This window comes from Esox lucius, chromosome 19 (genome assembly GCF_011004845.1).
Source record: "Esox lucius isolate fEsoLuc1 chromosome 19, fEsoLuc1.pri, whole genome shotgun sequence".
Classification (NCBI taxonomy): Eukaryota; Metazoa; Chordata; class Actinopteri; order Esociformes; family Esocidae; genus Esox; species Esox lucius.
Window position 1 is genome coordinate 45,025,606 of NC_047587.1, and position 14,395 is coordinate 45,040,000.

General features: G+C 44.7%; 1 protein-coding gene across 3 annotated transcripts in view; it reads right to left on the minus strand.

Annotated features, from left to right (window-relative positions):
* mrpl23 (mitochondrial ribosomal protein L23) overlaps nucleotides 1-14,395 on the minus strand; it is a 112,059-nt gene that overhangs the window by 10,263 nt on the left and 87,401 nt on the right. The window contains exon 5 of one of the 3 annotated variants that reach the window (XM_013131249.4): nucleotides 9,603-9,658. Coding sequence (XP_012986703.1) covers nucleotides 9,603-9,658 — 56 coding nt within the window. 3 annotated transcript variants of the gene reach the window in all.

Below are 14,395 nucleotides of genomic sequence, written 5' to 3' on the forward strand. Positions count from 1 at the left end.
TGACATGGCACCCCAAACCATCACCGAAAGTGGAAACTTTACACAGGACTTCAAGCAACGTGTGCCCCTCCTCTCTTCCTCCAGATTCTGGGACCTTGATTTCCAAAGGAAATGCAAAATTTACTTTCATCAGAGAACATAACTCTGCAGCAGTCCAGTCCTTTTTGTCTTTAGCTCAGGCGAGACGCTTCTGACGCTGTGTCTTGTTCAAGAGTGGCTTGACACAAGGACAGCTGAAACCCATGTCTTGCATACGTCTGTGCGTGGTGGTTCTTGAAGCAATGACTCCAGCTGCAGTCCACTCTTTGTGAATCCCCCACATTTTTGAATGGGTTTTGTTTCACAATCCTTTCCAGGGTGCGGTTATCCCTATTGCTTGTACACTTTTTTCTACCACATCTTTTCCTTCCCTTCGCCTCTCTATTAATGTGCTTGGACACAGAGCTCTGTGAACAGCCGGCCTCTTTAGCGATGACCTTTTGTGTCTTGCCCTCCTTGTGCAAGGTGTCAATGGTCGTCTTTTGGACAGCTGTCAAGTCAGCAGTCTTCCCATGATTGTGTTGCCTACAGAACTAGACTGAGAGACCATTTAAAGGCCTTTGCATGTGTTTTGGGTTAATTAGCTGATTAGAGTGTAGCACCAGGTGTCTTCAATATTAAACCTTTTCACAATATTCAAATTTTCTGAGATAATGAATTTGGGGTTCTCATTAGTTGTCAGTTATAATCATCAACATTTAAAAAAATAATTATTTGAAATATATCAGTCTGTGTGGAATGAATGTATACATTATACAAGATTAACATTTTGAATGGAATTACTGAAATAAATCAACTTTTTGATAATATTCTAATTTTATGACCAGCACCTGTATATTACTACACCCCCTCCTCTCTAAGCTTGATCTGTCTTACAAACATTATCTCCATTTACAGACTCAGTTAAAACAATCACATCAGCATCGGTAGTACTTGGCCAGATATTAATAATTTCCATTTTCCAATTAAGCTATGTACATTCAAATTAGGGATGTTCATAACAAATATTTTCAGTATCGATAATTCCTCACTCCCTCCAAGAACTGCCACCTTAACGTGGTGGAGGGGTTTGAGTACCCGAGTGACCCTAGGAGCTATGTTGTCTGGGGCTATATGCCCCTGGTAGGGTCTCCCAAGGCAAACAGGTCTTAGGCGACGGGTCAGACTAAGAGCGGTTCAAAACCCCTTAATGAAGAATAAAATTTTGAGTACCGTGACGTCGCCCGGTATGGCGCAGCCGGGGCCCCACCCCGGAGCCAGGCCCGGGGTTGGGGCTCGAATGCGAGCGCCTGGTGGCCGGGCCTTCCCCCATGGGGCCCGGCCGGGCTCAGCCCGAACGGGTGACGTGGGGCCGCCCTCCCGTGGGCTCACCACCCACAGGAGGGACCATAAGGGGCCGGTGCAAAGAGGATCGGGCGGCAGTCGAAGGCAGGGGCCTAGACAACCCGATCTCTGGACACGGAAACTGGCTCTAGGGACGTGGAATGTCACCTCGCTGGCGGGGAAGGAGCCTGAGTTAGTGCGTGAGGTTGAGAGGTTCCGATTAGAGGTAGTCGGGATCACCTCTACGCACGGCTTGGGCTCTGGAACCACACTCCTTGAGAGAGGATGGACTCTTCACCACTCTGGAGTTGCCCATGGTGAGAGGCGGCGGGCTGGTGTGGGTTTGCTCATAGCTCCCCAGCTCTGCCGCCATGTGTTGGAGTTTACCCCGGTGAACGAGAGGGTCGTTTCCCTGCGCCTACGGGTCGGGGATAGGTCTCTCACTGTTGTTTGTGCCTACGGGCCGAACGGCAGTGCAGAGTACCCGACCTTCTTGGAGTCTCTGGGAGGGGTGCTGGAAAGTGCTCCGACTGGGGACTCTATTGTTCTACTGGGGGACTTCAACGCCCACGTGGGCAACGACAGTGACACCTGGAGGGGCGTGATTGGGAGGAACGGCCCCCCTGATCTGAACCCGAGTGGTGTTCAGTTATTGGACTTCTGTGCTAGTCACAGTTTGTCCATAACGAACACCATGTTCAAGCATAAGGGTGTCCATCAGTGCACGTGGCACCAGGACACCCTAGGCCGCAGGTCGATGATTGACTTTGTTGTCGTCTCATCTGACCTGCGGCCGTATGTCTTGGACACTCGGGTGAAGAGAGGGGCGGAGCTGTCAACTGATCACCACCTGGTGGTGAGTTGGATCCGATGGCGGGGGAGGAAGCTGGACAGACTCGGCAGGCCCAAGCGTACTGTAAGGGTCTGCTGGGAACGTCTGGCCGAGTCTCCTGTCAGAGAGATCTTTAACTCCCACCTCCGGCAGAGCTTCGACTGGATCCCGAGGGAGGTTGGAGATATTGAGTCCGAGTGGACCATGTTCTCCACCGCCATTGTCGAAGCGGCCGCTCGGAGCTGTGGCCGTAAGGTCTCCGGTGCCTGTCGAGGCGGCAATCCCCGAACCCGGTGGTGGACACCGGAAGTAAGGGATGCCGTCAAGCTGAAGAAGGAGTCCTATCAGGCCTGGTTGGCTTGTGGGACTCCTGAGGCAGCTGACGGGTACCGACAGGCCAAGCGGGCTGCAGCCCGGGTGGTTGTGGAGGCAAAAACTCGGGCCTGGGAGGAGTTCGGTGAGGCCATGGAGAAGGACTATCGGCTGGCCTCGAAGAGATTCTGGCAAACCATCCGGCGCCTCAGGAGAGGGAAACAGTGCCCTACCAACGCTGTTTACAGTAGAGGTGGGCAGCTGTTGACCTCAACTGAGGATGTCGTTGGGCGGTGGAAGGAGTACTTCGAGGATCTCCTCAATCCCGCTGTCACTTCTTCCATTGAGGAAGCAGAGGATGAGGGCTCAGAGGTGGACTCGTCCATCACCCGGGCTGAAGTCACTGAGGTGGTCAAGAAACTCCCCGGTGGCAAGGCACCGGGGGTGGATGAGATCCGCCCTGAGTACCTCAAGTCTCTGGATGTTGTGGGGCTGTCTTGGTTGACACGCCTGTGCAACATCGCGTGGCGGTCGGGGACAGTGCCTCTGGGATGGCAGACCGGGGTGGTGGTCCCTCTTTTTAAGAAGGGGGACCGGAGGGTGTGTTCCAACTATAGGGGGATCACACTTCTCAGCCTGCCCGGGAAAGTCTATGCCAGGGTTCTGGAGAGGAGAATACGGCCGATAGTAGAACCTCAGATTCAGGAGGAACAGTGTGGTTTTCGTCCGGGCCGTGGAACACTGGACCAGCTCTATACCCTCTACGGGGTGTTGGAGGGTTCATGGGAGTTTGCCCAACCAATCCACATGTGTTTTGTGGATTTGGAGAAGGCATTCGACTGTGTACCTCGCGGCATCTTGTGGAGGGTGCTTGGGGAATATGGGGTCCTGGGTCCTTTGCTAAGGGCTGTCAGGTCCCTATACAACCGAAGCAGGAGCTTGGTCCGCATTGCCGGCAGTAAGTCAGACTTGTTCCCAGTGCATGTTGGACTCCGGCAGGGCTGCCCTTTGTCACCGGTTCTGTTTGTAATTTTTATGGACAGAATTTCTAGGCGCAGCCAGGGGCCGGAGGGTGTCAGGTTTGGGGACCACACGATTTCGTCTCTGCTCTTTGCAGATGATGTTGTCGTGTTGGCCCCTTCTAACCAGGACCTTCAGCATGCACTGGGACGGTTTGCAGCCGAGTGTGAAGCGGTGGGGATGAAAATCAGTACCTCCAAATCCGAGGCCATGGTCCTCAGTCGGAAAAGGGTGGCTTGCCCACTTCAGGTTGGTGGAGAGTGCCTGCCTCAAGTGGAGGAGTTTAAGTATCTAGGGGTCTTGTTCACGAGTGAGGGAAGGATGGAACGGGAGATTGACAGACGGATCGGTGCAGCTTCTGCAGTAATGCAGTCGATGTATCGGTCTGTCGTGGTGAAGAAAGAGCTGAGCCGCAAGGCGAAGCTCTCGATTTACCAGTCAATCTACGTTCCTACTCTCACCTATGGTCATGAGCTTTGGGTCATGACCGAAAGGACAAGATCCCGGATACAGGCGGCCGAAATGAGTTTTCTCCGCAGGGTGGCTGGGCGATCCCTTAGAGATAGGGTGAGAAGCTCGGTCACCCGGGAGGAGCTCAGAGTAGAGCCACTGCTCCTCCACATCGAGAGGGGTCAGCTGAGGTGGCTTGGGCATCTTTTTCGGATGCCTCCGGAACGCCTTCCTGGGAAGGTGTTCCGGTCCCGTCCCACCGGGAGGAGACCCCGGGGAAGACCTAGGACACGCTGGAGGGACTATGTCTCCCGGCTGGCCTGGGAACGCCTCGGTGTCCCCCCGGAAGAGCTAGAGGAAGTGTCTGGGGAGAGGGAAGTCTGGGCATCCCTGCTTAGACTGCTGCCCCCGCGACCCGGCCCCGGATAAGCGGAAGAAGAAGAGAGATAATTCCTCACCTTTTGTCGTCGAATAGCCAATGTCACGGCAAAAAGAAAGGTAATAAATGAAAGAAAATGAATGTAAATAGTAATATGCTACGGAATAAACTCAATGTTTTAGTTAAAAATGTAGTTAACCTCAATAACGTTTTAGTATAAACAATAAGGCTAGATATACTTTTACAACTCATAATTCATCAAGATTACATGGCATATGCTATAGCCATTTATAACCACACGGTGATGCAATCAACTACAACACTATTGACAGATAAAATAACCTATTTTAACAAACGACACTGAAAAGTTATTACAGATAAATAAAAGTGGTGTGCTTACTAGAGGAAAGCCTTCCCAATAGAGTTTAGACTATTATAGCAGCAACAGGACAAACTCCTTATTAACGCCCATTAATTTGATGATTGACAAGCAGGTGTCTACATTCTCTGGGCCATGTGTTCATACTTTTGGTTCATTTGTAAAACACAGTTTATAGGCTTAACCTGTGTTATTCAGGACACCAGAACAGAAAGCCAGTAACAACAACAAAAATTGCAACATCCAGCAAACAACAACGAACATCCAGAGCAAGACAAAAGGTGGCTCCTGGCCATTGGCTGAGAGAAGCAGTAATTGGCAGGGCAGAGGCGTATCCAGGAAGGAATTCCTGTGGTGGAGATCTCACTCACGCAACACAGTCCTGTTGGTTCACAACCTAACAGATGGCTAGATATCTGATCAGACCTAAGAAATGACAAAACATCAACACAAACTTTAGGGTTGTATTCATTAAGTTACTAAAAAATGAATAGACTCAAATTGAGTGTGTATTGCGATGGCCTACTTGGACACGGAGCCAAAATAACCCTGTTGTGTGTGTGTGTAAAAGAGATTGAGACAGACAGATGGTTAAGAAAGAGAGTGAGACAGACAGGGGTAAGAAAGAGTGAGATAGGGAAAGAGGCAGACAGGTGAGAGAGAGGAGGTGAATGAAAAAACACAGGGTGGAAAATGGCAGGGGGTTAATGACAGAAAAGTGGGTGAATGAGAAATGTAGTAGGAAAAGATCTGAGGCCAAGTATTGAGCTTTTTAACAGCATGTTTTTTAATCTTTGAGAAAAGATTATTTTGTATTACCAATGTCAATGTGCTCTGGGCTTCATTCCAAATTTAATCACCAGGCACTAGGTGCCTAAAACCTATTGGTAGACTATAAAACATCCAATGACCTCCCCTGAATTACAACATATTATATCAGCTTGCAGCAGAGATGTGAATAGCGTAAGCAGGTTGGTCAAGAGTTGTGAGCTGTCCAACAAGAGCCTCTGCTGTTTTCTAAGGTAACAAAAAAAACACAGGCATCCAATTAGTAACGAAAAGTGTGAGATGCACTTTGTTTTTCACAAAGCCTAAATGACTATGCAGGATTAGTCTTGTGTGGGACAAATTTTTGTGTGGAACGGGCACTTCAGTGGGTGCGACAGGAAAAGCTTTGGCTGGGAGTGGGATCAAGACATTTGTATGGGCAGCAGGTACCCTAACGATTACAGCATCTGACCAGTAAAGTTGCTAGATCACATTTTTCACCATGCCATTTTTGGGGTTTGATCGGTCTCTGAGCAAGGAATTTAACATTAATTGCTCCCAGGGAGTTACTATGAATGAGAATGTTTTCTCTGTCAATGTATCAGGGGTAAAAGAAAGTATTAAAATCAGTCCCAAGCCCACCTCTATCTTGAGGCACAGTTTATGCATGTTTCAATAATCACAGAGGAAGTTGTTTATCTCCTAGCAAGATGCTTGGGGACATACTTTTTGTTACACCCCCTACCCACAAAAAAGCTTTGCATTTTCTGGAGCTAATGTGAAGACAGGTTTCCGCCTTCCGTTAAACAGTAAATCAACGGTGTATGACCTAACTAAGTGTCACTTTAAATCAACTTCCAAAAAAAATCCTGAGCCTCCGGCCAAAAACCTTAGCGTGTTGCTTGCTTGTGACTATGCTAATATACAGTAGACAGGCCTTATAATCCACTTACAAATGAGTCTCCATCAGAAAATCAGGCTCTTGCAGCAGCACAAACAAACCAATGCTGCTACCAGGGACTGTCTTTCTGCACGCCATCTAGGAACGCAAAGATCTAAAAGAGTAAACATTAGACCTAGCCTGCAAAAGGGGGGGGGGGGATAACCCACAACATAATCTAGTCTAGACTGCACTAGACATGAACTGAACCAAATCTGACAAACATCTTACGAAACAACAAAAATGCAATCTAATGTAAAGTATGTAACCGAGACAGTCCGGCACGACGTCAACTTAAGAGAAAAACTAACCATTATAGTGACCTCAAGCCAACAACGGACACGCACTGCTTAGGGCAAAAAAAAAGACCTGCCAAAAAAATAAAATCAACCCAGTTAAAGCAACTAAATACAAGTTGTTTGCTGCCAGATACAGGGAAAGTGTCCCGCTTCCTCTCGTTCTTTCTCCGCCATCTAGGAACTCAGAGACCCGAGAATACACAGAGGACCTGGCCAAGGAAAGGAGTGGGAGAGAAGGAGAGGTAGAAAAGGGGTGGATGAGAGAAAGAGGGGGAGGGAGGGAAACAGATGGACTTACAGAGAGCGAGACAGAGAGAGAGAGACTAAGAGATGCAGCCCCACTATAAACCCTAGTCTGTGGCTGATGGTAACAGAACAGCGTGAGAATGCTTGCCAAATATCCCAGGATCAGTTCCGTTATAGTAGAGTTGCAAGCCCAGAAAAACAGAACTGACATTCAACCTCGCTGCCGGCCTGGTGGAAGGGAAGGGGGTCGGGGGGGGTTGCATGACAATCCCCAGTTATAAAGTGAAGGCGCTGGACACCTCGAGTAAACACCTAAGGTGAAGATTAATACCGGCCCGAGAGAGAGTGATTCACAAGAACAACAAAGCCCCGAGATTGGGATCAACAAAGCATTGAGACTCGTTAAACAAAGTCTTCTTGTTGTTGGCAGTGAGCTGTGGCGGGGTGTGTGTGTGGCTGCGTGTGTGTGTAGATTTTCTGTGACTTAGTGAGTGAATGCATCTGTAAGTGAAAGAGTGGCATGAAGGGAATAGAAGCGGGTGTTGTGGCATCCTGCGTTTGGTGGATAATTTCCCCCCTGCTGAAATGCATAGTAATGAATAAATTAAGTCGTAGCAGCACCCGCAAAGCCTGTATTGCAATGGCCTGATTGGACATGGAGCCAAAATAACCCTGTTGTGTGTGTGTAAAAGAGATTGAGACAGACAGGGGTAAGAAAGAGGGAGAGAGAGAAAGAGGCAGACAGGTGAGAGAAAGGAGGTAAATGTTGTTGCCCTTGCTGGATTCAAACCGGTGTCTCCAACATGACAGGCTATGTCTTTAGCCACTATGCCACTAAGCTATACGTGTGCAGAGTGGCGGTATACTTCTGCATTGTTAAACCAATAAGTTGAAACTCCACGTTTTCAAAACTAGTTCCCTACATTAGCTAACATCCAAACCAACAACAGGTATAACATGGTTTCTACACTAAATTCAACATGTTAAATTAGATAGCCATCTACAGTAATCTCTATCTATACAGAAATGAAAACAATGACTCCAATCACTCCATGGCTGGTTCCACTACGCTATGTGAACTACGCTCTGTAGATCGCAATCGAGAGCAGTGTTCGGTGCAGTTCCTCCATCGCAATATCAACAAAGTTTTACTTTAGGCTTACTATAATGTAGCTACTGAAGCTTGTAGCCATCAAAGTTTTAGTCTGGCTGTACCAGTACCTATAATGAAAACAATTACTCCAATCACTCCATGGAGGGTTTGTTTCTTTAGAAAAAAATGACAGTTGAATAGCCAACCACTATGCTATGTGAACTACTATGTAAATTGAAAGCAATGACTGAATCTCAAATCGCATAAGTACGTACTGTTTTTGCCAAACCGCGTAAGCGGAGCCGGCCTAGAAGAGCGAATGTCTCTAACTGAGTGAGTGAGTGCCTGACTGACCCCTTGTTAAATAGCGTAGTGGTTAGAGACGCAGGCCCCGGAACAATAGGTCCCCCATTCGCCTCCCGTAACAGTCAAACGCATTATGCCTGAGGTTCAGGGCAGACAAAAACTTTGCTGGCTAAAACCATACGTAGCTACGTAAAACTGTTCCGGTGGAAATTTGTATTTGTTCACTTCGTTGGAATCACAGTTCTCTCATCTTTTCATTTGACAAAAAAAGTCAGTTATTGTAAGTGATGGCCATTCGAGGCTTCATTGCCGTTCTTCTAGCAGCAGGATATTATGCTAGCAGTGCTAATTCAGATTTTCCTTTTTCAAAATAAAAGCCATCATATAAGTTAATGTAGTTAACAATCTAGTCTGTACATTTTATGTTTATTGTCCGTTACTAAACGGTTTTAAAATGGCCAGTGGCAAAAGTCATACAGTTCATAAACACTTTGTGGTGGAGGTAAACTTAATAAGAAACGTTATTCAGTTTAAAACTAGTTAATTAAGGGTTTCTAAGAAAATATAAAAACTTTGCATGATGTTAATGAGTGAAAATTATATAATGTCAAGACCAGCAAATTGCAGCTTGGTGGCATAGTGGTTAACGACATTGCCTTTCACGTAGGCGACCCGGGTTCGAGGGCAGCCCGATCAACATATTCTATTGTAGGCCGGCTGAACTAGGCTTGTCTGGTTTCTTGTTTATATAGTAAACTAGCATGCCAGTATTGGGAATGATTGGGATATAATTACAGTCAAAAATATTGAGAAATTGTAGCAAAACTGAAGATACATTTTTACACTGCCAAAGCTATTTAATTTCATGGCACAACAACGTTTGTTTTTCTTTCATTAGTGAATGAGAATGATACAATAACTATAAATATCGGTGACGAGAACTGACCTTTTCATCAAGTGATAAGACGACAAGGGGTTGTGGTCTATATAAGGGGTTCTTATATATACATACATTATACTTAATACAAGTACATTTTCTGCCCTCTTCTATTCGCACTTCTTGTTAGATGCTAACGGCATTTCCTTGTACTGTACTTGTTCAATGACACTCCACCAGTTAAATAAAGTAAAAAGTAGTCAGGAACACTTTGGTGGCAAGAGATTTTTCAAGTCACATATCTGAGGATCAGGGGTGAAAATAGATTGCATTTCTTACCGGTACTGAACTGTGGGTGCATGCACAGGCCAAGTGCCTAATTCTGTCTCAAGCTCCTATTCAACAAATAAATGAAAACACACACATTAGAGGGAGATACGTTTATAATACACACTGTCCTTGGCTCCACATTTTAAAATAGGAATGTCCAGCGATTATATAAAATGCAGGTGCAAAACAAGTAGTCAGGAAAGCTTCGGAGACTGGCAAGAGATTTGTCAATTCACTTATGAAGATCAGAGGTCAAAATAGTTAGCATTTCTTATCAGTACTGACCTGTGGGTGCATGCACTTCCTTATTAGGTAAGGATAAGCCTTATTGATGTTTCAACACTTTATAATAACTTTATAATTCACTATAATAGCTCCCCGTTATGTTGTGCGCATCATGTATTGCGCAGATCATGCAGATCGACAATGTTATTTTGGCCCTTCGAAAATGATATATTTGTCTTCTATTGTCATTCTCAGTAGCAAAGCATAAAAAATTGGCCTACAGTATAAACAAAATTATAATTAGAAAGATATGTATAACAATGTATTTGCTATTCATATTTCCTAAAATGACCATAGTCATGAGCTTTGGGTCATGACCGAAAGGACAAGATCCCGGATACAGGCGGCCGAAATGAGCTTTCTTCGCAGGGTGGCTGGGCGATCCCTTAGAGATAGAGTGAGAAGCTCGGTCACCCGGGAGGAGCTCAGAGTAGAGCCGCTGCTCCTCCACATCGAGAGGGGTCAGCTTAGGTGGCGTGGGCATCTGTTTCAGATGGCTCCGGAACACCTTCCTGGGAAGGTCTTCCGGTCCCGTCCCACCGGGAGGAGACCCCGGGGAAGACCTAGGACACGCTGGAGGGACTATGTCTCCCTGCTGGCCTGGGAACGCCTCGGTGTCCCCCCGGAAGAGCTGGAGGAAGTGTCTGGGGAGAGGGAAGTCTGGGCATCTCTGCTTAGACTGCTGCCCCCGCGACCCGGCCCCAGCCCCGGATAAGCGGAAGATGATGGATGGATGGATATTTCCTAAAATGTGTAGTTTGTTAACAGTTGTTTTTTGCACGCATCTCACGTAGCTGCATGTCTTCTAGGATAATTATCATTGGTTTGTTTGAGCTCAACTTTGTTTCAACAGCATATTTTCCGCGGTAATGTAATGGACAGGTATTTGCATATAGCACGAAGTGGAGACGTGAACTGAATCTTTTTTGTAAGCTACTAAGTGTAGTGGTTACACTAGTACGCCTACTGTTATAAAGGAATTGGAAAACAAGTTTATTTTTTGTATCATTCTCCATCGCAATGAATAGCCTAAAACATTGTTGACTTTGTGTATGAGGAGATGATGATAATATAGAAGACCCGTAACTCTTGGGGGACCTTCATTTTAATTAGCCTATTATCAGACACCCCATGCACACCTTTATAAGTCTACACATGTACACAGGGCAGGTAGACCTAATTTTTGCTCAAGCTCCTGTAGTATAATGAGAAATGTCTGCTGAGGAAGGGTGGCCCCACCAAGTCTCCAACACACCCTTGGTGATGTTATTCAGGGGTCCTGCATTACATATGCTTCATTAAAGATCTGGCCCCACCAAGTCTCCAACAGACCCTTGGTGATGTTAATCCGTGTCCTGGGTAACATTTGCTTCTCCAAAGATCTGGAACACCAGGTGTAGGCCATCAGCCCCACCCTCCTGAGCTCACCTGGAGGTGTGAAACTCTGAGCAAACTGGAGTTTAACTAAATGTTGTGGACATTTATCTGTAGTGTTTGGATTATCCCTGTTCCCCATAAAGGGCAGAATAGGCTGATATGCTTCATTGTACTGTACAGGTTATGCGTCAAACTTCACAAGAACATTGTAGAAATTATTGTCCTTGTTGCGTGTCATACTACAACTGGCTGAAACACCCCGTCCATTCGATAATTTTGCATTGATTAAGTGGGACAGTTCCTGTCCTTTGTGTTCATTGTGTTTGCCAAAGTAAAGTAATGGTAATGACTATTTGGGGGAGTGTTTCAGATATGTCTGATATTAGGATAAATAGCCATGTCTCCAAAAGGTTTCTTAAGTTTGTCCTCTTTAAAGAGACCTCCCGACACATTGTGTGGTAGTCATATACAGGAGTCTATATTAAACAGAAACTCCTAGCATACCTTCGTGCCGTGGTGTCTTAAATACTTATGGTATAATTAGTAGACCGTTAGGCTAGTTAGGAGGATGTTGAATTGTGTTGTTACGTAACTATGTTTTGTTTTCTAACTTTATGACTTGATTGTAATAAATAGTGTTATTTTGGAATATAGATAACTACAGCATTCCTTGTTCATCTCTATACTCAAGCTCATAGGGCCACTGGTATCTACACACACATAAATAAGTCTAAGTGACCAGACTTGGAGTCCTTGAGTCTTGGAATTCTCGAATCAGTTTGGTTAGGCTCTGGAACAAATGACCTTTGAGTCATCCCTGAGTATTTGGGCATAATTAACTTTCTTTAAGCCCCAGGAACACGCCATTTTACTGTATGGTTCATGTTACATGACCTACACCTTATGGGCACTTATGATAACTGACATAGGCACATACACATACGTAAATCAAAGTGGCAAGACTTATCGTCTCTGAGTTCCCGTGTTGCTACACCGTCCCTTGTCTTCGGGACTTGACTGAGGAGGAGCATTGAGAATAACATTGGACATGAAACATACAATCTTTTAAATGTTTGGCTTGTGACGAAAGATTAGCTAACTTTTCTAAGAACTTCCAGAATATCAGGGTCAGTGAGGTTTGCGTATGTTTAGCCATTCCCCTGTAACCTTCTAGTGGTAACCCTTACAACCACACTCCAATTTTAGCCTCCCCCTACACTCCTATTCAACAAATATATGAAAATGCCCACATTAAAGGGTGAGCGAGATACGTTTATAATACACACTCTTCTTGGCTCATTTCTGTCTGGTATCCTAATTATCCAACAAAATTTAAGATCTGATTATCCTTCATCCCTAGCATATTTCGGATTGGATATGGCCGACTTTAGATATTAGTCGGATTGGGTATCGACCTTAGGACACTTTCTTGGTGGACAGTGAAACACATTCAAGTGGTTCTAAGACATTTATTATTGCGCATCCTTGAGGAAGAGACCCATAGTAGGCTCATTTAAGATTGCATTCTTGCAATGGAGAGTTTGGAGAGTTTTTTTAGTAAAATCTATGCAATACAATTAGTGAGATGCGCTCCACCAGTTACAATTAGTTAAATCAAACAACTAGCCAGGAACACTTCGGTGACTGGCAAGAGGTTTTTCAAGTCACACTTTTGCAGAACTTCCATGCGCATTTTATGTGCTTACTTAGCTAACGATTATTTGATGTGCCGATTCTTCATAATAACTTTATAATTCATTGTAACAGCTTCCGGTTAGGTTGTGCGCATCATGTATTGAGCAGATCATGTAGATCAATGTTATTTTGGACCATGCAAATAATATTCTATTTGTCTACTCCTGTCACTTTCAGTAGGAAAACATTAACAATTAGCCTTCAATATAAATGAAATTATAATCACAAAATCGAAGGAGATGTGTATAATGTGTACCCTATTAATATTTTCTACAATTTGCAGTTAAAAGGTTTTTTCTACATGCATAGTAGCTGCAGGTCTTCTAGGATATCATTGGTTTGTTTGAGCTCAACACTGTTTCTACTGCTTATTTTCCGTGGTAATGGAATGGACAGGTATTTGCATATAGCGGGAAGTGGAGACGTGATCAGACGCTTTTTTTGTAGACTGCTAAGTGTAGTGGTTAGACTAGTACTGTTGTAAAGGAATTGGAAAACTAGTTTATTCTTTATATCATTACAATAAAATCCCAACTCATAACATTTAATTTCGATGTTTATTGTAATTTACAATATTCTTCTATTTACGCTAGCAGAGCCATTCTGCTTCATTGACCATACATTGCAGAGGAGGTTTAGTGGCATAGTACAATGTGAGATGAGATGTGCACTCCAATTGTAAAATAAAACAAGCATTCAGGGAAACTTCAACAACTGGCAGAACTTTCTCAAGTCACTCGTGAGGATTATCCCGATTTACGATTATCCTGATTATGAAATTTCTCCACGATATCATAATCGTGAGTACTTTCCATCACAATTAGTAGTAAAATCGTCTATCGTCCCATCCCTAATCGCCACCCTTATGAAGAGGAAGCACATGGTTGGCTTCCCATACTTTTGGGATAATCCCAGTGGGAAATGTATGATTAAAAGCACTACCCAACAGACCTGGATCCAAACCATCATCCCATTTTGCTTGTCTAGAATCAATAGCACACAGAGCATTTAGGACCTCATTTACCATGAAAGGTTTCAGTGAAAAACCCTGTATATCAACAACTGAGCTGCCTCGCAAGAATGCTTCCAATGACACTATGATTAGATGTATGGTTTCTTTCAAATAGGAAGTCCGCTTGCATAATTAAAAAAAAAATCAGTAATTGGGCTGATGTCCAATAGCTGTTGCAGTAATGGGTTGAAATAACTATTCTTTCGAGTTTTAACTATTCTCTAAAATGTTGCCGGATTCCCATAACAATCTGATAGTGTTAACATTGTATGAAGATTTCACCTTTCGAACAAGCTTAATGCAACGGTTTCTCAGTCACTTAAAATACTGCCAATCAGATATTGATGCTGTTTTCTTAGCCTTCTACCATCCCTCATTTTTTTCATTTTTAGGAATTGAATCTATTTTTAACTGTTATTTTTATTTATGGAGC